Genomic DNA, 26670 nt, shown 5'->3' with positions numbered 1-26670 from the left:
TCTTCTCTCAACTGCAACTTTCTTCTGCCACTGGTGCTACACCTGGCCTTGCATTAGTGCTGTTTCAGTTTCAGGGCTGGTGGAGCTGGCCCTCTGAGAGCCAGTCAGCCTTTGGACATGAGGGATGACCTCCTCTCTGAAGTGCGGGTCCCTGATTTTCTCCGAGCAGCGGATGCTCCCCGTATGGACAGAGGGATGGAGCCTTCCATCAGAAACAACGGATGCGCCCAGGTCCCGGCCGGTCTTGGTTGCCCACGTTGGCCAGCTGTTGTGTGGGACTCCTGCCAGGCCCACCCATCATGGGTGAGGCTCAAGAGATTGGTTTGGACGGACGCCACTACCACTGATGGTAGAGCCCCAGGAGGCAGAGCCAGGCCTAGGAAGAAGCCAGGCCTGAAGATTGTGAGAGCAACGCTCTTTCCTTTGGACCCACAAGCATGGCATGTGGTGATGCGACTTGGGGTCTGGGCTGCTGTGTGTAGCTAAGATGGGTTGACTAAGGCTGCCATAGAATGGAAAAGCCTTCAACACCCCATCCCAGGTCACCCGCCACCCTCAGTGGTTTCTCGGCCTGAAGCCTGGGGACATCAGGTGGCCTTGCATCTTATTTTTTCCTTAATCGGCAGCCACAGAGGTTCCAGACCTTACGTGAGGACCGTTGTGAAACCCTTCTGCTTTCCCTCATCTTCTTGTGGAAAATGTGGCAGGTGAAGCCCTCTTTTTCTCCGTGCATGACATGCTGCCTGAAGGCTTTCATGGAGGGAAATACCCTGCAGCAGGCCATGCAGCGGAAGCCTCTAGCGTTGGTCGAGAGCCACTCTGGGGTCTTCCGGTTCTCCTCGCAGGCCTCAGATGTTGTGGGCATGTCCAGCGGTTCGGGAGCGTCCCGTCTCTCCTCGGTGTCTCGCAGGGGTTCGGGTGTGTCAGCCTCGTGATCTTCCCAGGGGGAATCCAGCCAGGGCTCGTCACTGTTGTTGCTCGAGTTTCTGCTCATTTTTCTCCTCTTGGGGCTTTTCTCCTTGTCGTTCTCCTTCCTAGCTCTCTTCCTCGCGGTGAATTCCATCTCGAACACTTGAGGCCTATTGCGGACCGGGCAGAATCCAGCCTTGGTCTCCCAGGCGATGGCCACGCCGGTCACGGTCTTCACGCAGGTGTAGTAAGCGTACCTCGTTTCTTGTTCCGCCTCTTCCTCCGTCTTCTCCCCAGATGCGTGAAGGGGCTGGGTCAAGAAGCCAGTGTGGTAATCAGAGTGGGAGAAGGAGTTGGAGGGGCAGGTGTAGTAATAGGTAAGAGAAGGAGCCTCACTCCTAGCCTCCTGGGCCTGCTCTTCCTCCAAGGTCATGGGGGTCATCTCGCAGCCCTACTCCGGGGACACCAGGACAGATGAACGACTCCTTACCGCTCTCCAAACCTGAAGCACAGAGGGAAAACACCCGTGTCTACCTCGTTCTCCCCTTCCCACCACTCATCTCCTGCCCAAAAAGACAAGCTCGGGTGGGGAAGGGGTCCTTTCCCACCCTTTCTCACCCACTGCCTCATGGGTAGAGGAGATTATGATCAAGAGCAGGGACTCTCTGGACCGTCCCCCGAAAGGTGCTTACGGTGCTTGATCTGTTCCTGGTCCCGTGGCAAGACTCTTGGAACCCATTTGGATCTGGGCCCCCCACCCCGGTGTCCCCATGCCTTTCCATCTCAGACTTAGGGACAGTGTCTTTCGCTGCCTCCTGCAGAGCCACTGCCCTGGGAGCCTGAGGGTCCCACTGAGCAAGATTTCTCATCCATCACACACTCTGTCATGGACAGGACAGACGGGGAGTCAGAAATAGCAAGTTGAACGGGTGAGTTGTGGCCATCCTGGGCTTTTGCTTCCCCTTGAAATTCCTGCTGCTGACACCGAAGCAGCATGGAAAGAGCCAGGGCTGGGAGACAAGAGACCTAGTTATAATCGTAGCTTGGCCTTTTGCCTACCAGGTAACACTGGGCAAGTCACTTAACTTCTCAGTGCCTCTGTTTCCGTATCTGTACAATGGGGATTCAATGCCTTTTCTTCCTGCCACTCAGGCTGCAAGCCCCATGTGGGACAGGGGTGTCTATATTGAATTTAGCCCTGGGCTTGGCACATAGTAACTGAACTTGTCTTACAAATACCATAATGATCGTAGAACCCGGTGGTGACCGAGTTTTGGCTCCATTGCAGGGGGAACTGAGATTAAAGGACAGAAGAGGATGAGAAATCTTGCAGCATCTCCTGCCTGGGACATACATTTCCCAAAAGCCAAGGTCCTGGATTTTGCAGAATTGTTCCTCTAATGGATCATTTCCATCCCTCTGCCAAAAGGACAGGATCCAGGCCATTTTTTTTTCACAGTCCGGTGAGCCAACCTGAACCCCACAGTCAGTCTTGGCCGACACAATCAGTGGATCCAGACACATCCCAGGATGAGAACTCCCCTTCCCACTCCTGACCTGCTCAAGGGGAGTGAGCCCTTGAGGATGCATTTCTCAAAATCCTACCCCTTCCGGGCCTCTGCTGAAGTACCACTTTCCATCGTGGCCCTGAGGGATGAAACTTCCAGTTCCAGCTCAAGGGGACTGGGGCAGAGGGCAGGGCTAAAATAGGGGTAGGACCAGAACGAGGTCATGGGATCAAGTTCTGTGATCCCATTGATGGATTCCAGCAGCATACGTATAGCCTGGGGACAGGGCAGCAGGTCTCTCTGCTGACCCAATGTTCACCTCTTTTTCTCTACTGGCCCAGTGTCCATCTCCTTTTGGCTACAACAGTTCATGGGGCACAGTGGCCCCAGGCCAGAAGGGAGAGGGGGCAGTGAGAGAGCAAAATGGAAGGAGCTGTGTCTTGGCCTTGGGCAAGTCACATAACTTCTCTGGGCCTCAATTATCTCATCTATAAAATGGGGATTAAGGCTTTGAGCCGCAGGTGGGACATGGCCTATGTCCAACCTGAATATCTTGTATCTACCCCTGCACTTAGTACAGTGCCTGGCACAGAGTAAGTGCTTAGCAGGTACCTTTTTTTTTAAAGAGGATGGCGGGAAAGAGGGGAGAGGAGTTGGGGTGGAGGAAGGTGAGGGAATGAGGCTCCTTCTCCCATACCTATATGCAGGTTCCAGGACTGGTCGTCGAGCTCCTAGGTCACTGGGTCAGGGACCTTACTATCTCCCGCCCCAGCAATGGGGTCGGGTCCAGACCGGATTGAACACCGGTGAGAATTTGTCTTGGGGACACTATTTGGATCCTATCCTTGGTCCGACAAATCCAATCTCCAATCTTTCAGTCAGCAGAGAACCTCCAGATGGACAAAGCCATTTGGGAGCTCAATAACTGTGACGTGAAGCAGCTGTGATAGCTTGGTCCTCGGGGCAACCGGACTCTGACCTCAGTGACATCATAATGTTCTGTGATCCTGTTGGTGGGCTGTGGAAGCATGCGTCTAGCCCGGGGACAGGTGCAGGAGGTTTTCATTCCCGCCTAGAGTTCACCTCTTTTTAGCTACAACAGCTCATGGGAAAATGGCCCCAGATGAACAGAGGCTCAATTCTGCACTGAGCCATCCCAGGAATGGCCAGAGAGTAACTGTTTTCCGGGCTTAGGTACCATTCAACTTTGAAATGGAACAATCTGTTGCGCACATTGCTGCCCTATAAGGAAAACCAATGGCTGAACGGACAAAGGCTCATGATCCACCGAAAACACTCCAAGTTTCTGCTCCGTCTTACAAGCAAATCTAGTCTCTTTCTAAGTGCTCCTTCCCAGGACCTGAGTAGGGAGAAAAATATTCACTTAGAAGACAAATAGGTGTGAGGTGCATTTAAATATCTAACAAAGTTAGCTCAGGAGAGGACAAGTGAAATAATGAGTGAGGTATTTGTTAAGCTCTGGCTTTATGCCAAGCCCTGGGGTAGACACATGATAGTTGGATTGGACACAAACCCAGTCCCACATTGGGGCTTTCTGACTAAATAGAAATACTAAATAGAAGGGAGAACGATTATTGAATCCCAGATGAGGAAAAGGAGGCCAGAGAAGATAAGTGACTTGGCCGAGGTCACTCAGCAGGCAAGTGATGGAACCAGGATTAGAATCCAGGTCTCCTGACTCTCCGGGCTGGGCTGTCTCTACTAGGCCCCTTTGCTTGTCTAAGCAGGACTGGAGACTCACGACTTGGAAGGAGGGGAGCCCTGTAGTGACAATCTGAAAATGTTCCCGGTGAAAGCGGTCACCAGAGCGGTGAGGGGCTGAGTGGATGAAAGTGAAGGAATGGAGACAGGGCCTTTGGTAGAGTGCACTAGTGATGTTCTGTCAGCTTGCTCAGCCTGCTCGCATCAGCCCAACTCCACCCCCGACACGTAGAGGTTTCATTCCAATCCTTAGCTTCCCGGTATTTGTTTGCCCACAGGTGTATCCCATGATACAGTGAGCTTTTGTGCCTTGAAAATGTGGTGATGAGGAAGACAGCCCCATAGCCGATGGTCAGGAGTTTCTACCTGATGCAGAGGGAAATGAGTAACCATTGAAGGTCACTGAAGAAGGGAAAGGCAGGTGCCCAAGTAATTTACTTATTTATATTAATGTTTGTCTCTAGACTGTAAGCTTGTTGTAGACAGGGAATGTGTCTGTTTATTATTATATTGTACTCTCCCCAGCGCTTAGTACAGTGCTGTGCACAAAGTAAGTGCTCAATAAATATGAATGAATGACAAAGTGATATTTTGGGAGGATGATTCAGGCTGCAGCATGGAGTGTGGGACGAAGCGGGAGGAGAGGCTGGAGGCAGGGAGGCCAGTGAAAAAGCTCATGGATGGATCTAGGTGAGTGGGAGATGACAAGGAGGTCCAGAAAGGACAAACTGCCCAATACTGGTAGGCCATCAGCCCCAAATCAATCGATCCATCGATCACTGAGTTGTATTTATTGAGCGTGCGATGTGATGGGACCATGATGGCTGGCATTCTAGCCTTGAGTATCAAGAGCCCCACTTCCCAAGGCCTGGCTGGAGGGAGGCTGGGCTAGAGGGATCCTGAGCCAGAAGCAGACCTGCCACGGCCCAGGGGTCAGAGCCTCCACCTTCTGTACAATCAATCAATCAATCATATTTATTGAGCGCTTACTGTGTGCAGAGCACTGTACTAAGCACTTGGGAAGTACAAGTTGGCAACAATCATGAGCTGTTGGCCTCAATAGCACCACAGAGCTGAGTTGCGAGGTCATGGCCCTAAGGACTGCTCGGAGGTGGTCAGCCCCGTCCTCTGGGAGGGGTTCTGGATGAATGAGCCAGCCTCTGTTTCTTCGTTGGCTGACTTAAGCCTCCGTGGATTTCCTCTGCTGCAAGACAGTTCTCCCAATTTCTGGACTGTCCCGCGGATCAAACCCCAGGGAAAGCCTTAGGCATTCTAGCTGTAAATGCTGTACCTGTTAGACTGTGAGCCCACTGTTGGGTAGGGACTGTCTCTATATGTTGCCAATTTGTACTTTCCAAGCGCTTAGTACAGTGCTCTGCACATAGTAAGCGCTCAATAAATACGATTGATGATGATGATGGGGGTGCCAATCAAAGGTTAGGGTGCAGTCTGGGCATCTGCCAAGGCTGGTGCAGCAGCTCAAACTCCCTCCTCTTCCCAAGGGGTTATTTTGAAAAATTAATCCATCGTGAAACCTGAGCCCTCTGCAGCGTGCATGGAGATGCCGAGAGGCGGCCTGCTGCTTGGGAGAGGGGCCGACCTTAGCCGGGGTACAGGTCACCTGCATCCACTCCCCTTTGAGCCCACTGACTTGTGAGTGATCCTTCACGCCCCTCAGTTTCCTCATCTGTAAAATGGGTTCCAGGGAGGATCCTGGAGTTAAATCTCTGTCGAGTGCTCTGAGCAAATTGGACCTGATTTTAATTGGAAGGAACATTGATTGCTCTCAGGTTCCCTTGCAAAGAGTCCCGGGCGTGGGCCTGAAATGCTCAGGGAGTTTCCTAAGCTCTGGGGGCCTACGAGCCAGAAATCTCATGGGAAACCCTGGGCGGGCACCCGGCTAGACTCAAGGTGCAGGGAAGGAGCTGCCCGCGGGCGGGGGCAGCCCAGTCGCCTTCGCCAAGGGCAACCCAACCCAGTCCTGCCCGGGCACGTACGCACATATTCACTCCCATACGCACACACGCACTCACACACAAATGCACGCACGCATGCCACAGCCATGCGCATACACTTCTCGGCATGTGTGCTCTTTCCCATGAACGCAGCCTCACGTGTACCTGCTCACATGCTCCACCCATGAAAGCCCTAGAGTGGCCAGTCCCCCAGGTTTATCCAGTGCTTAGAACAGTGCTTGGCACATAATAAGCCCTTAATAAATACCATTATTATTATTATTATTCCAGCCCATTTTTCAGCTGGTCTTTCCCCTGTCGTGTATGGGTAAGGCACCAGTCTTCTTTAGGTCTGGTATTTTTATTTTCATTTCCAGTTTCCCTCTGCCTTGGCTCATCCACCAAGTTCCATGGTCTGGAGGTGGCACCCTTAGTCAGAGGGACTGGGGAGGCCAGCGCAAAGTGGCGGGGAGTTCATGGTCCCCACTGTTGACATGTTCTGGACATGGGCAGCCTTGACATGTTCCAGATGTGGGTCTGCTAATTCTGTTACATTGTGCTCTCCCAAGCACTTAGTACAGTGCTCTGCGCCGGCTCAGTAGGTAACATTGATGGATTGATGTCACAGGCACCTCCTTGTCCGGTATCGTCCAGGGCCTCCAGTGGTATTTACTGAGCGTTTTCTGTGTGCAGAGCGCTGTACTAAGCGCTTGGAATGTACACTATAACAGAGTTGGTAGACACGTTACTTGCCCACAGTGAGCTTACAGTCTAGGGGGATAAATGGTTTGGGAGGTTCCCACTCCCTCGGAGCAGGGTTTCTGCATGGCCGAACAAGAGTCTCAGGGTTCTGCTGGCAAGCAAGAGCTGTTCTGAGCCTTGTGACCTCACTCAGGCTTGGAGTGGAGCAGGGGTGGATTGGTCAACTGAGTCGAGGCGCCTCCCAGCCGGGGTCACTGGGCAGAGTCTCCCGAGCAGGGTCTTGGTTCGCCCAGTCAGGGGCAGGTTAGCTGGGGAGCTCCCACCTGAGCTTGTCGGCTGCAGAAGACGAGGGAGCAGTAGGTGGGTCTCTTCTTGACGTCTCTAACCCAGTGGCTTTCCAGTTCTTTCCCACTTCCGGGAGGGAAACGCTCGAGGCCACACGGGAGGCTGGAAGCAGAGCTTGTACCTCCTGGACTGGTCCTGGACCAAACGCGAGGAGGTCACTTAGCACCACTGAGGAAATCGTGCCGCTTTGGGGTCACCCAAAGGGTGGAGCCCCAAATTTGTGCCTCAGAGGGACATGTGGCAGTCTCGTGTGGGAATTCTCAAAAGAGAGTGGAGGGGGGCAGAGGCACAGGGAAGTGGGGCAGGCCACAGAAAGCCATAACCCCTGCCCGATCGCCGAACGGCCCGTCCCTCTGACCCTCATGCGCACTCTCTCCACCTTGCCTGTCTGACCAGCCGGGCAAGGCCACAGCTCCCTCTGCCAGCACGGCTCCCAGAGGCTTGGCAGCTGCTCAGGCTGGAAATAGCAGGCGTGGGAGCCGGGACTCACGTACACACGCGCTGGCACGGAAACGTGGGCTTGGAGGTTGTTCCCATCGTCGGCGAAACCCTCGGTTTGGGGCTGGCATGGAGTCAGGTTTCTGCTCCGTCAGTGGGCAGGCGGCGACCCTGCCAGCCAGAGCCATTGAGATACCAGCTGGGGTGGTTGGTGAGAAAGGCAGCCTATTGGAGGTGGGAGGTGAAGGTGGAGTGAGTCAGGGGTGGGGGACCCCGTGGGACTTTGCGAAGAAAAATATATCCCTGGTCACCTGTGAGACTCACTGTAGGGTCAGGCCCCTCGAAAGGCTGCATCACATCCAGAGAACTGAGAATGGCGGGAGTTGTTTGGCCTGGGTGGCACCTTTGACCAGAAAGAGCCCTGGGTGGCGGGGAGGAGGTCAATCAAAGCTATGAACCTGTACAGTCAATCAATCAATAATTTATATTTATTGGGCATGTACTTGTGCAGAGCACTGTAGTCTGCACTTGTGGGGAGAATAATATAACAGAGTTAGTTGGGAAATGCATTCCCTGCCCAAAAGGATCAAGGTTGTGGACTGTGACTGTCGGGGAATTGGGCTTCCCAACTGTTAATTTGGATTCTCCCAGGCACTCAGTATAATGCCCTGCCCACAATAAGCACTCAATAAATATCATTGATTGACTTATCAAGTATTCTGTGTCTGAGCCCCAGCTCTTCCCCTGACTCCCTGGGAAAATCTCTCACCTCTTACGGTGCCTCTTTCCCCATCGTCAAACCGGGGAGCAAGGCCTGGGTCTGAGTCCCTCCCTGCCTCCTCGGAGGACTCCTTCCGACATAACCTCCTCACCTTCAGACTTACCCCTGGAATCTGCCCCCTCCACCTACTCCACCTGGATTCTTCAGCATCCATCCCCACAGCAGATGCTAAATCCCTTTCACCGCCTCCCGGCCCTATCTACTGAACCCAGCTCCACATCCTTCCCCTCTCCCTGTCAGTGCTTCATCATTTCAAGGTCGATGAGATTTTCTTCATTTATAATGCTGAAGAATTTCCCGTGTTGGTCATTCCAAGTGCTTAGTACAGTGCTTTGCACACAGTAAGTGCTCAATAAATACGACTGAATGAATGTATTTGGGTTCATGTTATGAGTCTAATAGTTTTGCCACAGAGATCAGTGACAACATGGTGGCTGCTTGTGGGCATGGAATGTGCCTTCTGCTTCTGTTATTTCTGTTGTAGCTTCTCAAGCTCGTACCACAGTGAATTTTACTCAATAAATAATAATTGTGGTATTTGTTGAGCACTTATGTGCCAAGCACTATACTAAGCACTGGGGGTAGATACAAGATAACCAATAATAACAATAATTGTGATATTTGTTAAGTGCTTACTATGTGCCAGGCAGTGTACTAAGCACTGGGGCAGATAGAAGATAATCAGGTTCTACATAGGACATACAGTCTTAATCTCCATTTTGCAGATGAGGTAACTGAGGCACAGATAATTTAAGTGCTTAGTACAGTGCTCTGCACACAGTAAGTGCTCAATAAATACGATTGATTGATTGATATAAGTGACTTACCTAAGGTCACACAGCAGACAAGTGGTGGAGCCAGGATTAGAACCCAGGTCCTCTGACCCCCAGGCCTGTGCTCTTTCCACTAGGCCAGGCTGATTCTAGTAAATATCATTACTCTACCTATTACTGATAAATCTTCCTGCAGGATTCTTGCCATCTCTCTATATCTATGTTTCTAATCCAATGAGAGTTGCTCTTATTGCCAACTGGACATTATTAATTTGCAGATGTCTGGGAAGCCTGAAATTGAGCTACACTTTTGCTGCATTATGTGGCAATAGGCATTCCAGACATAATAAATAAAGGCGTTTCTTCTGACTGGGGTGCTATTTTCAGGAAACACCTAGCCGTGGCTCTCCCAGTTGTCTTAAGTAGTAGCGGTGGTGGTAATTAAAACATTGATTGAGCTCCCACTGGTGCAATACACTGAAATAAATGCCCAGGAAGCACCAAACAAGTAAGTGACCAATTCCTGGCCTACATCCCAGAGGGTCTGATCGAAGTCAGAGCCCTGGCCTTAATTGTTGAGTAGCTCCTGAAGTTATTTCTTGACTTCCTGATCAGATACAGTCCTGTCTGTCCAGGTTTTCTCATTCTCCCATCCCCACCTTGCTTCATTCCTGCCTCCAACATCATATTACGGCCCCAATGGGAGAGGGTTGTTACAGGCACCCCACCAATGAACCCAGAAACCCCAGCATAGACATCCTAATCCTAGGCCTTTCTGACTTTCATTAGCTTTAGCTACCTGCATAATCTTCACACGAGCAGTTCAGTGCATGGGGCTTTCTGATTTCACCTGTTCCGGTCGGTCCTCCCTCTCAGCTCACTTTTCACCCTGTGGCTTAGCGCGTTACTCTGCGGTTTTTAAGCCCGTCCACCTTCCTGTTGGGCCTGCTTCCGTGTAGTTGGAAGAATGCCCAGCCAGGTGTCTGTGTGTCCTCTCTGCTGCTGAGGAGTCGTCCCTGATAATGGGGGAGCCCCGGCCCTGGTTGAAAACTGAGGACAGGCAGTGCACCCCCTTTGATTTATTATCTGGCTTTAAATTGAACTTTTATTCTTCTCTGAGAGGATTGGGAGGCGAGGAGGCAAAAGTGAAAACAGCCCTAGGTGTCAGCAAACACAGAAATGAGAGCCCAGTAAGGGACATTTTGTGTACGTGTGTTCCAGGGGTGGGGCTGGGAGGGGACGTGGCAAGCACGCACAAGAAAAGGCCAATATGGGACCCACAGTACCTCCCAACTAAGCACATACACGTAAATACATCCCTAGTCAACTTCCTCTTCCGTGGCTCCGTCTCCAAGTACGAAGGAGGATGAGATATATTTCTCTTCGCAAGTTTTCCTGGAACTGTTTGTTTTGAATGAAAACCTGAGCTGCCCCACAGAGCCAGAAAAGAATGCAAATGATGGAAACCACATGTTGTCAGAACACAGAGGTAGAAAAAAGCGCCGATGATGCTTTGGGCATTTTGTCTCTCTGGCTTTTTCTTGCTGGCCCGAGGACCCCAAACTGTTTCTTCACTCCAGGCCTGGGGCAGAGCCAGGTTCTACTTACACCGAGTTGGTTTCCGAGAGCAACGTGGGGGCATTCAATACCCGGGGATGGAGGAGAATCTCATGGAGGAATCTCTTCAGCTGAAGCCCATCTTGGGTGAGAGCTGTAGACTCCTTTCATCAGTTCACACACAACCCCATCCTGGGCCAGTCCTGCTACCCGCCACCCATCCGGCCAATCGGCCTGGCAATCGGGCACCATGACGCTTGGAGGAAGCGGTTGATGGCTACTTTCCTGGACCCCACCCTTATGGTAGGAACGGATCATTCCCTAACCTCAACCCTCAGTCACTCAGTCGATCGTATTTATTGAGCACTTACTGTGTGCTTGGGGGAACACTTGGGAGAGTACAGTATAACAATAAAACAGACACATTCCCTGCCCACAATGAGCTTACAGTCTAGAAGGGGAGACAGGCATTAATAGAAATAAATACATGACAGATATGTTCATAAGTGCTGTGGAGCTGGGAAGGGAGATCATCATCATCATCAATCGTATTTATTGAGCGCTTACTGTGTGCAGAGCACTGTATTAAGCACTTGGGAAGTACAAGTTATGAAGGGAGTAAGGCAGGGTGAAACAGAAGGTAGGGGGAAAAGAAAGGAGGGCTTAGTGAGGGGAGGCCCAGCACTCAGAACAGTGCTTTGCACATAGTAAGCGCTTAACAAATGCCATTGTTATTATTATTATTATTATTATTATTGGAGATGTGCCATCTATGTGCTCTTGTAGCCATCCTTGACCATCATCTGTGATTTATCCAGCCGACTCTGCAGCCACTCGGGATCCAGGATGTCACTGTGACCTCATTCCCGCCACCCCCCCATCCCCATTCTCTGTCTCCCCCCCCCCACCCACATTCATTCTCATCACTGTCCCAAGCCAGCCATCCCCAGCATCACGCTCCATCAGCCCAATCCCATACCTCACCCAGAAACCTCATCTAGATGCAGCCTGTGAAACCCTGCTCCATCTTGGGCAAACTCCTCTTGATCCTTGACCTGGAACTGACCCAGTCACTTCTGTGTCCCCTTCTCACAGTTCCTCAACCCCAACTCCATGGGGGATGGAGGTCAGCCTCCTCCTTGCCCCCAAAGTCATTTCTGCCCCTCTTTCATCTCTCCCATCTCTGACCCTACACCCACACCCTCCCTTCAGCCTACAACCCCTTCCCATTTCAAAATCTGACAGACCACAGCTCTCCCCATCTTCAGAGCCCTGCTAAGAACCCACCTCCTTCAGGAAACCTTTCCCCCTGATTTTTCTCCTCCCCAGTTCCCATCCTCTCTAGTGTCATCTGAGTGCTTTCATACTCACTACTTCCCATTGCACTTTTGTACATCTAGTTCATCCATGTTGTACTCCTTGACACTTCCTCCTATTTGTAAGGTGTCCCAGCTCTGCCACTAGACTTCTATGTGACCTTAGACAAATCACTTAATCTTTTTGGGTCTCACTTTGTTCATTTGTACAATGGGGATATGATAGACTGTGACCCTTACATGGGACAGGGACTCTGTCCAATCCCATAACCACAAATCTAGCCCCACCACTTAACACATAGCAATTGCAAAATAAAGCCATGCTATTGTTGTTATTATTATTATATTTGTTAAGTGCTTACTGTGTGTCAAGCACTGTACTAAGTGCTGGAGTAGATATAAGATAATCAGGTCCCACATGGGGTTCACTATCTAAGTAGGAAGGAGAACAGGTATTAAATCTTCCTTTTGCAGATGAGGGAACTGAGGCACAGAGAAGTGAAGTGACTTGCCCAAAGTCTCACAACAGACAAGTGGCGGAGCTGGGATAAGAACCCAGGCCTATAATACCTGTCTTTCCACACTAGATTGGCTCAGAGGGTTCTAGGCGTTTCCCAGGCTCGTTCGGGTGTGTCCCAATCCTCGGTTTCGGGAAGAAAAATAATTGTTCCCTCAGGGAGGAAGGTTTTGATTCCAGGAGGGAGGCTGGCAGCACACTGGTGGAGGGAAACATGGCACTGTCTTTTGATTGGAAGTGTTGGAATGGTTATCATCAGCCAACAGCACAACCCAGGCTCCACTGGGCCACTGTGTGGAAGTAGCAGGCCGGTGGTGGGAGAGGCATCAGGGTAATAGAGGGGAGAGACTGTATTTCTTGTTGAGGTCCCCAGTCCCCAAAACTGGCCTGCCCCCGACACATGGAATAATAGTAATAATAATAACTGTAATATCTGTTTAGCACTTACTATGTGCTATGTTCTGTGCTAAGCACTAGGGTAGAGACAAGATAACCAGGTTGAACACATGGTCACTGTCCCACGTGGGGCTCACAGTCTAAAGAGGCGAGAGAATAAGTATCGAATCTCCATTTTACAGATGAGGTAACTGAGGCACAGACAGTGACTAGGTCACACAGCAGACAATGGCAGAGCTGTGACTAGAACCCAGGTCCTCCAACTCCCGAGGGTGTGATCTTTCCACTCGGCCACTGCCCCAGTAATTTATTTAGGTGAGTGGCAGGTGGCCTGAACATTGAGGACACACTTGCGAGAAATCAAATATACAGATCAGAGACCTCCTCCAAGGCCTGGGCTCCAGCCCCATCTGCCTTTAAGTCCCCTTGTGCTCAATTCAGGACTCTAGGGAAGTTTTGTGGTCCAGCCTGGCTGCTTCTAAGGAGAAGGGGTTAGTCAGGGTGCAGGGGGCAGTCAGGGATCATGACTTTATTTTGAAGATCCGGAGATAACGGTGCCATGCACCTGGGACAGAGTCTTGGGAAATGCAGAAAATTTTTGTTAGCCACCTTGGAGCACAAATACACCAGGACCATTTCACAAACCAATATTCCTGCTCAACTCCTGCACCACAATCATTCCCTCTTCTCACCTTCAGAACCCTCCAAAAAAACTCCCACCTTCTCCAAGAAGCATTCCCTGATTAATTTCCCATACCCCAAATTGTGTCAACCCAACTGTCACCCTTAGCCCTTGTGTCTCTATACCCACCCTCAGTACTTATGTAGATGTATATTTCATTGTATTTTCAATTATTTATTCAACCATTTCATTCTGAGATGGTTGGGCATCTATCCTTGTTCTTCCTCTTCTTCCCACTCTTTGTAAGTGACTTGTGTCCGATGGACTGCCCCGTTAGATTGTAGATCATAAGTCCATCTTTGTCAGGGACTGTGCCTTGGGCTTCTGGTGTTTTCTCCCAAGGGCTTAGTACAGTGCCCTGCACTCCGTAATAATAACGGTGGCATTGAGTGTTTACTAAGTGTCAAGGACTGTACTAAGTGCTGTGGCAGGTACAAGATAATCAGGTTGGACTCAGTCCCTGTCTACAAGGGGCTCATAGTCTAGGTGCCCAAAAAATACCATTAATTTATCAATCATTACCACACCCTCCTCCAATGGAAAGAGGCAGCATTGGTCTGGGAGCCAGGAGATCATGGTACAAATCCTGGCTCTGCCACTTGCCAGCTGTGAGACCTTGGGAAAGTCACAACTTCTCTGTGCTTCAGTTTCCTCATCTTTAAAATGGAGATAAAATACCTGTCTTCCCTCCCACTTAGACCATGAACTCCGTGTGCAACAGGGTTGGTGTCTGATCTGAAAGTATCGCTTCTAATGCTTAGATGCAAGCAACTAATGTACACTCTCATTATCCTCATTATGCTGATTACATTTCCACCTGGGTGGCCATGGAACATAGCATCTTCAGCAGATTGCTCCCCTCCGCCTCGGAGCTCCCAGCCTAGCCTGCCTTCGACCCCACTGAGAAATGGAAATTCTGCTCGAAGGGCATTTTTCCCCAGGGGTCGTTTCTGAACAAACACCCGGGCCTGAGTTTGCCAGTGCCAACAGGTGGGGAGTTGCCGACTTTGGGCCGGCCCGGGTCATCCTTCGGCCCCCAGACCCTGCCCCAGCCTTGGCCTCTTGGAGTTGGCCCATGACTGGTTTGCTTTGCACAGACCCAGTTTCACAAATGGTTATCCTGCAAGGCCTGGTCGAGGCTACTCAGGCCAGACTCGGGATCTGCCCTTCCTTTGCAGCCAACTCAGCTTTGGCCAAGATGAGTTTGCTTCCTGGAGCATCTTCCCTGTGTGGCCTTAGTCTGGGGTTGCTTTGTGGTGGGCCGGAAGACAGGCTAAGGCACTTCCTTCGGGACTTGTCTGGACGGTTCTCGGCTGGAACTGAGGCATTTTCTCCCTTGTGCCCTTTAAGGACTTGATATTCACCTGCCTCAGCCTCACAGCACTTAGGTACTTGGAGAAACAATTATGTACTGGGAGAAGCAGTGTGGCTTAGTGGACAGAGCTTGGGCCTGGGGGTCAGAAGGACATGGGTTCTAATCCAAGCTCTGCCACGTGTGTGTTGTGTGACCTTTAATTCTAATTGTTCTGCCTATTTTGACACCTGTCTACATGTTTTGTTTTGTTGTCTGTCTCCCCTTTTCAGACTGTGAGGCTGTTGTTGGGTAAGGACCGTTTCTACGTGTTGCCGACTTGTACTTCCCAAGTGCTTAGTACAGTGCTCTGCACACAGTAAGCACTCAGTAAATATGATTGAATGAATGAATAAATGAATGAATGACCTTGAGCAAATCATTTCTCTTCTCTGGGCCTCAGTTACCTCATCTGTATAATGAAGATTTGTGGGACAAGGACTATGTTCAACCTGACTCACTTGTATCTACCTCAGCGCTTAGAACAGTGTTTGGTACATAGTAAGTGCTAACAAGCACCATTATTATTATTATTATTATTTACATACCTGAAATTAATTTATTTACATTAATGTCTCCCTCCCTCTGTAGATTGTCAGCTCCTTGAGGGCAAGGAACGTCTATCAACTCTGTTGTACAGTACTCTCCCAAGCTCTTAGTACAGTGCTCTGCACAGAGCAAGTGCTCAGTAAATATCATTAATTGATTAGTTGTTCTCAGAAGGTTGGAACTGTGTCCTAACATTTCAGAACAAGCCGCTGCCCGTGTATTCACCAGGTTGGGAACAGCAAGAGGAAATGATAATGGAATGATGAAGTCATCGTTCCTTCCACCATGCAGCTGGTCAGGTATGTTCTAATGGAAAGGGTGGGGTGCTTGGAGCCGGGAGACCTGAGGTGTAGACCCCAGTTCTACCCCTGGACAGCTGTGGAAGCTTGGGCACATCACATCCCCTCTTGGGGTCTCTATTTCCTCACCTGTAGAATGGGGATAATGCTACCTGCTTCTCCCTAGCTCACAGGGATGCCATTTACACTAGCAGGGTGGAAAATTCCCACCCCTCTGGCAGCAAGCAGGGGCCAGGGTTAGTAACAGTCCAGCAGTGATGTTCAATATGAGGATAATGGGAGATGAAGATAAGCCCTGCTAGTGGAGGAAATGGGGGCCTGGATGTAATAATAATGATAATGATAACAATTTAATTATTGTTGTACTGGGGCTGATATCCCCAATCAGACCAGACACAGTCTGACTGACTTGGGGCTCCCAACCTGAGAGTAGGGGGAAACAGGTATTGATCCTCTATTCTCAAATGAAGGAACTGAGGCACAGGGAAGTTAAGTGACTTGCCCAAAGTCACACAGCCAGCAGACAAGGGGGATGGAGCTATCATTCTCAGCATGCGGCGAGGTCATTCCGAGCAGAGTCCCGGGTCCGGTAGCTGACCGGTTTCACCAGCGACGTGTTGAAATGCCCTTTCATTCACCTGGCCCTAGGAGAGTGGCCAATGGAAAAGGCTGTTCTCATTTTCCAGATAATAACCAAGGGCTTTGATGTGGCCTCCAGCCAGGGACTTAACTCTAGTCTTAAAATGGCCCTGCAGAGGACATAAATAGGAGGGAGAGAAAATGTCACTGGGGTCCAAGTTCCGGGAGAAGTGTTGTAAGATTGAACGTGTAAGCGAGTCCCCCTATACAATTAGCAGTGGGAGGCATCAGGAATTAGCAGTTCCTTCCTCCTCTCTGAACGGTTGTCCTTTCGGGTGAAAGGTGATGCCAGCTGTGGTGAAATTTGTCTGTGGTGTGGCTGAAATCTTTGATGTGGGAGCGAGAATCCCGGCTACGTTGTTCAGACTCACGTGCATGCATGTGTGCACACACACACACACGAACACGCTTTGTTCTGCTACTTATGTTTGAGTGTGTAACATCGGGCACCTCATGGTCTCATGGGCTTCTCTCACAGCCACCTCTTTCCCCCTTTACTTAGCTGGCAAGCAGCATGGCACAGTGGATAGAGTACGAGCCTGGAGGTAACAAAGTCATGGGTGTTAATCCAGGCTCTGCCACTTGTCTGCTGTGTGACCCTGGGCCAGTCACTTCACTTCTCTGGGCCTCGGTTACCTCATCCTTATTATTATTATTGTATTTGTTAAGCGCTTACTGTGAGCCAAGGGGATTGAGTTCGTGAGCCCCGTGAGACCTAGACTGTGTCCAACCTGATTTTCCTGTATCTACTGCAGCACTTAGTACAGCCTCTGGCACATTCAATCATATTTATTGAGCGCTTTCTGTGTGCAGAGCACTGTAGTAAGTGCTTGAGAAGGACAAGTTGGCAATATATAGAGACGGTCCCTACCCAACAACGGGCTCACGGTCTAGAAGGGGGAGACAGGCAACAAAACACGTAGACAGGTGTCAAAGTCGTCAGAACAAATAGAATTAAAGCTAAATGCACATCATTAACAAAATAAATAGAATAGTAAATATGTACAGGTAAAATAAATAGAGTAATAATTCTGTACAAATATATTTACAAGTGCTGTGGGGAGGGGAAGGAGGTAGGGCCGGGGGGATGGGGAGGAGGAGAGTTATCACTTGATGATTACCGTTAAAATAAATGACGTAAAACATTGGACAACTCTGCAGAGTAATGTATAATGACTTGCATGATTTTTTGTGGCATTTGTTAAGCGCTTACTATGTGTTTGTCACTGTAAAGTGCTGGGATAGATAAAAACTAATCAGGTTGGACACAGTCCATGACCCACATGGGGCTAACAGTCTTAATCCCCATTTTAAAGATGAGGTAACTGAGGCACAGATAAGTGAAGTGACTTGACCAAGGTCACAGAATAGTAAAGTGGTGGAGCCAGGATTAGAACCCGGGTCCTGATTCCTTGAATGAGTGCCTCTAGGATGCAGCCGTCCATATTTAGCGCTCTGAGGATTTTCAGAATCATGCAAAGCTTGTTGAACTGGAAGTTTCCCTGGGAGACTGGAAAAATATTCTAGCAAACCGCAAGCATCCCTTCTTTCATTCTCCAACATCTTGGTGAAGAATAGGGTCAGGCGACCAAGTTGCTTCGCTTTGCCCTGTTAGTAATGGTGGCATTGTCAACTCTTACACAACCAGTTATACCATCGTGATGCGACCTCTGAATCTTGATGAACTTTCTGGAGTGACTGTGTAGGTGCCAGAGCTCAGATCTTCTGATGTCCAGTATTTTTTGTAAAGCCTGCAGATACAGACTAGCAATCTGGGCATTGCTCCCTGACCTTCTCCTGCTGCTGACGGGATTGTATTTGCTGTGGACTGATGCCAGCTGTGGTTTTGGGATTTCACAATTAGCAACATCCTTCAGTAATCGGTCCACAAGGAATGTAGTTAGATATTGCCCGCAACAGAAAGCAGAGAGATGTGATACTAGCTACTGTTTTCTGCTCCCTTGCCTTTCTTCTTAAAGATGATGATGACACTGGCATCTTTGAGGGCTGGTGCCAGCTCCTTGGTGTTCCATATGTGTGCTCTAAAATGTTCCTCCCACCAAAAAGCACATACAGACTTTGAAAACTTAAGTCAGAAATCACCTTTGCCCTGGTAACCTGCTCTGCAGAAAACTGATGTAACTGGTGAAAATGGCCACCAATATTTGAGAGATGAAAAGCCAACCCTGACTTAATGGAGAGAAACTGCCTTTCTCTCCATTAAAAACATATATGGTGTTTTTCAGGCACTTATTATGTGCCAACACTGTCCTAAGCACTGGGGTGGATATGTTATGGGCAGGGAATGTATCTGCTGATTCTGTTGTATTTTACTCTCCCAAGCGCTTAGTACAATGTCCTGCACATTGTAAGTGCTCAATAAGTACCACTGATTGATCGATCAACTGATACAAGTTGATCAGGTTGGACACAGTCCGCTTCCCACGTTGGACTCACAGTCTTAATCCCTATTTTAAAGATGATGTGATGGAGGCCCAGAAAACTTAAGTGAGTTGCACAACTTCAAACAGAGTAGACAAGTGGCAGACCTAAGATTAGAACAGAGGTCATTCTGACTTACAGGTTGGTGCTCTATCCACTAAGCCATACTGCTTCTTGTTGCTTCTCTCTCTTTCTCACCTTTTCTCGTCCTCTCTTCCTCTCTCTCCCTCACCCTCTCTCTCTGCTCTCTCCCTCAGTCTTTCACTCTCTCTTTCACTCTCTCTATGTGCTTCTCTCTCTGTTTTACTTTCTCTTTCTGACTCTATGAGTCTTTCTCCTATCTCTGTCTATCTTTTTCTTCCGTCTTGGACAGGATCTCTTTTTCTCTGTTTCTCTTTGTAAGTGTGTCTCTTCTCACTTCTCTTGTTTCCCTATCTCTCTCATTTTCACGGCCCCCCATTCTCCCTCTGTGTCTCTCTATTGCTGTCTGTCTCTCGCTCTGGGAATTGTGTTGGGCACCTACTATGTGCACACACTCTTCTGGGCACCTACAGGATGCCGAGGCCTGGCTGGACCCTGTTGAAAGGAGCTTGCAGTCTTAATGTGGCCTAGTGGTTAGAGCATGTGCTTGGGAGTCAGGAGGACCTGGGTTCTAATCCCTGCTCCACCACTTGCCTGGTGTGTGACCTTGGCAAGTCATTTCACTTCTCTGGGCCTCAGTTACCTCATCTATACCACACAGTAAGTGCTCAATAAATATGATTGAATGAATGAATCTGTAAAATGGGGATTAAGACTGTAATCCCTTGTGAGACCCAATTAGCTTTTATCTACCCCAGCGCTTAGTTCGGTGCCTGGCACATAGTCAATGCTTGCTTAACAAATACCACAATTATTATTATTGTCATTGATTAAACTAAAAGGAATGAGTGGAGACAGAAAACAGCCTTTTTGCCGCTCTGCAGAGCGGCTGCTCAACCTGCAGGAAGGGGATATGAAGTAGGGAGGCCATCCCGGATTCCAGCCCTGCCCCTGGGCTTGACCCCTGTCTGATGTGTGGAAATTCTCCAGGGTTACCATGACCTGGAGTCAGGCTCAGAGGTGAGGGGGTCTGGGTAGGGTCAGTCTGGACCATGGGGACGGAGGCTGGTGGATGGGCCATTACATTTGCAGTCAGCAAGGATTTTCAAGGCGGGTAGGAATCAGTCATTCGGTCAATCAGTAATATTTCTTGAGCACCTACTGTATGCAGAACACTGTCATTAGGGCTTGGGAGAGTAAATTATAACAGTAAAACATATTCCCTGCCCACAATGAGCTTAAGTAGAAGAGATATTCAGTAGAACCCAGAGTGTTTCTTCAGCACTATCTGCCTCCAAGGCTCACTGGCCCCAACGCCTCTGGAAGTCCATAGGTGGCAAAGTCCGTTTCTATCAGATCCTCCGATAAGCACAGAATAATGAGCTCACAGGCTAACCATGTGGGGGAATCATGACCTTCTGAACTCTTGCCATGCCCCGGCTCAACCCTGTTCCCGTTGGGAAACCAGGAGAAGTGTTGCTCTGGCCCGCCCCAGGTATGTTGGACTAGAGCTGCCTCCTGCTGTGCCCGGTATGCCCGCCCTGCCTCCACACTGCTGCTGCTGCTTTCTGATGCCAGGTGGCATCTAGTGGGCAGGAGGAGGTTCTAAAGAAGGGGCACGAGCAGCTTGAGCTCCCCTGCCAGCCCGCCAACTTGGCTTCCCTTCGGCCTCTTTCTGGCCCGGCGACTTCCTGCCCAGCCTTCTCCTGTGGGGCTAAAGCTAGTGGTGTCACCCTCATGGTACTGAGTCTGTGGGTGGGGTGTCTATGCTCAAGAGCCTCATTTGATTCCAAGAGCCAGTTCTGGCTCATAAGCCCTAGGTTTCCAACCCCCGCCCCAGAGAAATTTTGTAGGCAGGAAGCAAGGGTATACAGAAAAATAAATGACAGTACTTACATAGGCCATGGATCCACACTGCCAACCACTATATTCCAGCTAGGGATTATTATTATTGTTATTATTACAGCGTGGTTTAGTGGATAAAGCATGGGCCTAGGAGCCAGAAGGACCTGGGTTCTGATACCATGATTATTATTATTATTTTTATCCTGGCCCAGCCAAATGCCTGCTGCATGACCTTGGGTAAGTCACTTAACTTTTCTGGACCTCAGTTACCTCATGTAAATAATGGGGTTTAAGAGTGTGGGCCTCATATAGGACAGAGACTGTGTCCAACCTGATTAACTTGTATCGACCCCCTGCCCACGTCATCCCCCTGACCTGGAATGCCCTCCCTCTGCCCATCCGCCAAGCTAGCTCTCTTCCTCCCTTCAAGGCCCTACTGAGAGCTCACCTCCTCCAGGAGGCCTTCCCAGACTGAGCCCCCTCCTTCCTCTTCCCCTCGTTCCCCTCTCCATCCCCCCGTCTTACCTCCTTCCCTTCCCCACAGCACCTGTATATATGTATATATGTTTGTACATATTTATTACTCTATTTATTTATTTATTTATTGTACTTGTACATATTTATTTTATATTGTTAATATGTTTGGTTTTGTTCTCTGTCTCCCCCTTCTAGACTGTGAGCCCACTGTTGGGTAGGGACTGTCTCTATATGTTGCCAACTTGTACTTCCCAAGTGCTTAGTACAGTGCTCTGCACACAGTAAGCGCTCAATAAATATGATTGATTGATTGACTGATTACTTCGAACAGAGCCTGACACATAGTAAGTGCTTAACAAATACCATAAGTATTATTATTATTAATTATTATTTTCCAAGTACTGTACTATGGTGAATAAGACCGTGATCCCCATATGTGACATGGACTGTGTCCAACCTGATTAGCTTGTATCTTCCCCAGCACTTAGTACAGTGCCTGGCACACTGTAAATGCTTAACAAATACCATTAAAAAAAAATCCAAGAGGGGCAAGTTTTGTGGCTTCTTTGACCAAGTAACAGAAGCCCAATGCCTTCTGGAATTCAAACCAAAGTGAAAGTGTTCAGAACATTAAATCATCTAACCTTCTTTGTGGTTGTAAAAGCCAGGGCAACTGCGAATGCCATATCTACCTGTAGAGCAGTTCCAGTAATGCCACCCATGGGATGGATGCCATATCAAGCGGCAAGACGGCACCCCCGGTAGTGAGGTCCTGGAATGTGGTCAGACCACCAGCATCCGAGGGATGTGATCTCCTCAGTCAATCCATCAGGGCTATTTACTGAGTGCTCACTGTGGGCAGAACTCCCGGGAGAGTTCGATATGGTTTAGATACAATCCCCGCTCTTGAGGAGCTTAGCACAGCTTCTCTGGGAGGGATGTGTGTACCCTTTAAGCATGTAGTATTTCCCCCTTCTCAGGACGATAGCACTATTGTACATATCCATAATTTACTTTAATGTCTGTCTTCCCTGCTAGACTGTTAATTCTTTGTGGGCAGCGAATGTGTCTACCGATTATATTGCATTTTCCCAAGTGTTCAATAAAGTGCTCTGTACACAATAAGCGCTCAAGGAATACCAATGATTGATTGATATGTGCTCCTTAGGGAGCCAAAATGAGGAGTGCGGGTGGACAGAAGAAACACTTTAAAGAGCCAAAGTAGCCAAACCTCGAACGATGGGGCAGGGTGAGGATCAGCTGTGAGACAGCAACAGCAGACCGATCAGCTTGGTGGGCAGCCATCGAACAAGCTCTCCTGGTGACTGAGGCTTGGCAAGGCTGGGATATCAAGAAACGAAATGGTGCCAGGCACCCTGGGTAACAAATACAGCAGGGAGCGATCTCTATGGGTGGGCACACAATACACCTTCCATCACTCATTGCTCTTATCAGCCGCACCCACCCATACTGATAAAAATCTCACCATCCATTCATCTTCAAACTCAGACAGCCCTATATAAATACACATATGCGGTCACTAATGACCGTTCCATCTCTGGAGGTCTGTCTACTTTCTCTTTTATTTCTTGTAAGTTCAGTTTGGAATTCTTCCCTTAAAGTTAGTGGCACATTTCTGGGAGCATGATATACCAGAATGTAATCTCACTCCTAAATTCAAGTTTATAGCTGTTTTGAGCCTTTCTTGGGCCTTCCAGTACCATTGGTAGCTATCTTCATTCGGTCTCCCCATCCAAGGCATGTTACCCGTTCATTTAATTTACTCTGAATGTTAAACATGTTTGCAGTCCCTAAATTGCCCCCTGAGTTCCTTTACTAAGAATGCATTTTGTAATTTCTGTCTTAGTTAAGAACCCAGACTTGGATCAGTCTTTCCAGAATGACCAATGACCAAAAGGTATTCAATTCTGGTTTAATTTTAATTTTTAACCTTATTGTCAAGTTGATGTGGAGTATTTATTTTGGCAAAAGCTCCACTTTTATTTCATTAATATGTTAGTGTTATACTCCAGCTTGGACTGTTTCCATTCATTTTTATATTTATTATAATAATAATAATTTTAAAAATCGTGGTATTTATTAAGCATTTACTATATGCCAAGTATTGTACTAAGTTCTAGGGTAGATACAAGATCATTAAGTCCCACATAGGGCTCACAGTCTTAAGTAGGAGGGAGAAGAGGTATTTAATTCCCATTTTGCAGATGAGGGAACTGAGGCACAGGAAGTGAAGTGGCTTCACAAGATCATGCAGCGAAGTGGCAGAGCCGGGATTAGAGCCCAGGTCCTCTGACTTGATCTTTTACACTGAGTTTCAATCTCTCCAGGCCTGGTGCTTTTTTAGTGCAGAGTTGTGCTGAAATCTATAGACCATCATGTTCTATTTTAGTCTTTTCACGCACTTCAGATAGTGCTATGGGGCTGAGGGCGGGGTGATAAAAGGTGGAAGGGAGAAGGGAGAGGGAATTGAGGAAATGAGGGTTTAGTCAGGGAAGGCCTTTTGGAGGAGATGCATCTTCAGTGAGACTTTGAAGGTGGGGAGGGGGATCATCTGTCAGATATGAAGGGGAGGGAGTTCCAGGCCAGAGACAGGACGTGGGCGAGGGCTATGTGGCGAGATAGACGAGATCGAAGTAAAATGAGTGGGTTGGTGGTTTTTAGCTGTGAACTGTTCTGCTGTCAGGCTCAAGTGACTGGTGCTTTCAGCTCCTCCAAGTCTAGCCTGTGAGCTTGTTGTGGGCAGGGAATGTGTCTGTTATATTCTTATATTGTCCTCTCCCAAGCACTCAGTAAACACCCAGTAAGCGATCAGTAAAAACGGTTGATTGATACAGAGGGATCTTTGTATCCTCACAAATCCAGGACAGATAACAGGACAAGCAGCATAGCTGCTCATTGCTAGCTTACCCACCATTTACCACACAGCTTCTGGGGAGGCTTCCCGTTCTCAGCTCTCCACCCTAGGACGAGCCAGTCTGTAGCCTTTCCCTGATTTACCCTCTTTTTTTCATCATCGCCATCTTCATCGGTATTTATTGAGTGTTTTTTGTTTGCAGAGCACTGTACTAAGCGCTTGGGAGAGTATACTTCAACAGAGTCGGTAGACGCATTCTCTGCCCACAGTGAGCTTTTCCCCAACTCTCTCTCCCTTCTGCATCATCTAGGCACTTGGATCTGTGACCTTTGGACTTTTTGTAATTGCCTCGCCCTCATCCCCAAAGCACTTACGTACATAGTTTTAATTATATATTACGAATTATTCATTTATATTAATGTCTGTCTCCCCTGTAGACTGTAAGCTCATTGTGGGCAGGGAACATGCCTACCAACTCTTGTACTCTCCCAAGAGCTTAGCTAGCAGAGTGGGAAGACACAGGCCATGAAATCGCGTGTATCCCAGCTTGCCCATCCCTGGCCTTGACCCACCTGAGCTCGGTCTGCCTGCCAGCCCATCTGTCAGGGTGGTATGCGAATGGGCAGGTGGACGTCTGCAGACAATTTCACCTCTTGGAACTGGCATTTCGGAAGAAGGCACCCACTCTTGCCACTCAACTGTTGCTCTTCCTCCTCCTCATTCTCCTCCTCCTCTTTCCTGAGATCAGCCCTTTCCTAAAATCAGTCGGTTGTTGGTGCAACGTTCCCATTTCCAATAAGACCACCTTATCTCTCATTCGTGTTTCCACTGATTCCTCCAGCAGGTCACTGCTCTCCCCATCTCTAAAGCCTTCCTGAAACCACTTCTCCTCCAGGAAGCCTTCTTAGATTCATTTTTCATCCCATAACCCCATATCCCTCCTTACTGCGACACTTATGCACTTGAGTCTGTATCACCTAAGCACTTAAATATCCACTCCAGCTTCATCCTCACAGCACTTCTATATCCTTTTACCCTGGTTGTTTTCCCTGCCCATCATTTATTGTAGTGTCTATCTCCCCTGCTAAATAGCTCCTTGAGGGCAGAGATAGTGTCTACTCACCCTACTGATCTCTTCCAAGCGCTTATTAGACTGTTTAGCACTGAGAAACCACTCAAAAAAATAGTACAGATTTGATCGGTTAATTGCTGGAATGGAGATGACTGGAATCACGTCCCTTCCCTCCTGACCGTTCGGAGGCTAACCTGAGTTTCAGCTCCTCCCTTTATGAAATCCGGTACAGAAGCTAATTAGCTTGATGCTGGGTGCTTGTGCCAACCGGCCAGCCTGTTAGGAGACTGCCCTGACCAGAAGCCCTGGCGTTTCTGCTTTTCCCAGCAAACAGCCCGTGCTTCTGATCTTATTACAGGAATGCCCCTGGTTAATCAAGCTAGAAATATAAATAGCTGAATTACTGCCATGTGGAGTCAGTGTTTATTTAAGGCGTGAGTCATGCACGCCTCTTTGATCTGTTTTGGAAGGAGCCATTGGTGTTTTTGCACAAAAGTGTGTTCTGGGCAGGGATAGGGAGTATCGCTTAGGTTAAACATGTGTGGTTTTATCAGCCATCTCTTCCTCCAGCAGCAGTCAGTCACTGAGGCCTGGCTTCTCCTCTACCTCCCACCCCCTAGCTTTGGGGGTCCCTCAAGGTTCAGTTCTGAATCCCCTTCTATTCTCCATCTACACCCACTCCCTTGGAGAACTCATTCACTCCCATGGCTTCAACTCCCACCTCTATGCTGATGATTCCCAAATCTACATCTCCAGCCCTGATCTCTTGTCCTCTCTGCAATCTTGCGTTTCCTCCTGCCTTCAAGACGTCTCTACTTGGACATCTCTACCTCAAACTTAAAATGTCCAAAACGGAACTCCTCATCTTCCCACCCAAACCCTGACCTCCCCCTGACTTTTCCATCACTGTAGACAGCAACACTATCCTTTCGGCCTCACAAGCCCATAACCTTGGCTTTATCCTTGACTCCTGTCTCTCATTCAACCCACATATTCAGTCATCTATCACTAAATCCTGTTGGTTCAACCTTACCAACATCCCTAAAATCCGCCCTTTCCTCTCCATTCAAACTGCTACTATGTTAGGCACTTATCCTGTCCTGCCTTGATTACTATATCGGCCTTCTTGCTGACCTTCCTGCCTCCTGTCTCTCCCCACTCCAGTCCATACTACACTCTGCTGCCCGGTTCATTTTTCTAACACTGACTCCATGTTGCCCCACTCCTCAAGAACCTCCAGTTGAGAAGCAGCATGGCTCAGTGGAAAGAGCCCAGGCTTGGGAGTCAAAGGTCATGGGTTCAAATCCCGGCTCCGCCAATTGTCAGCTGTGTGACCTTGGGCAAGCCACTTAGCTTCTCTGTGCCTCAGTTACCCCGTCTGTAAAATGGGGATTAAGACTGTGAGCCCCACGTGGGACAACCTGATCACCTTGTATCCT

General features: G+C 48.9%; 1 protein-coding gene and 1 long non-coding RNA gene across 2 annotated transcripts in view; one reads left to right on the top strand and one right to left on the bottom strand.

Annotated features, from left to right (window-relative positions):
- Nucleotides 1-604: 604 nt before the first annotated feature.
- On the bottom strand, nucleotides 605-3168 carry LOC119937288 (protein FAM170B-like). The gene is made up of 2 exons (XM_038756976.1): nucleotides 3115-3168; nucleotides 605-1411 (listed from the first exon to the last, which is right to left on the bottom strand). Exon 2 carries the CDS (start codon nucleotides 1349-1351, stop codon nucleotides 605-607), a length of 747 nt encoding a protein of 248 aa, XP_038612904.1. The 5' UTR covers nucleotides 1352-1411; nucleotides 3115-3168.
- Nucleotides 3169-7071: 3903 nt separating this feature from the next.
- The window catches only part of LOC119936526, a 66514-nt gene continuing 46915 nt past the window's right edge, over nucleotides 7072-26670 (top strand). Inside the window, exons 1-2 of the long non-coding RNA XR_005453794.1 lie at nucleotides 7072-7156; nucleotides 15702-15800. This is a non-coding gene — a long non-coding RNA (uncharacterized LOC119936526). The remainder of the gene's footprint in view (nucleotides 7157-15701; nucleotides 15801-26670) is intronic.

Source organism: Tachyglossus aculeatus, chromosome 14, assembly GCF_015852505.1.
Source record: "Tachyglossus aculeatus isolate mTacAcu1 chromosome 14, mTacAcu1.pri, whole genome shotgun sequence".
NCBI lineage: Eukaryota > Metazoa > Chordata > Mammalia > Monotremata > Tachyglossidae > Tachyglossus > Tachyglossus aculeatus.
The sequence above is the reverse complement of the archived record's forward strand: the minus strand, read 5'-3'. Positions and strand labels throughout refer to the sequence as shown.

Bases quoted from the DNA above. Each gene is read 5' to 3' on its own strand.
- LOC119937288 (XM_038756976.1), bottom strand. From the start codon at position 1,351: ATGACCCCCATGACCTTGGAGGAAGAGCAGGCCCAGGAGGCTAGGAGT.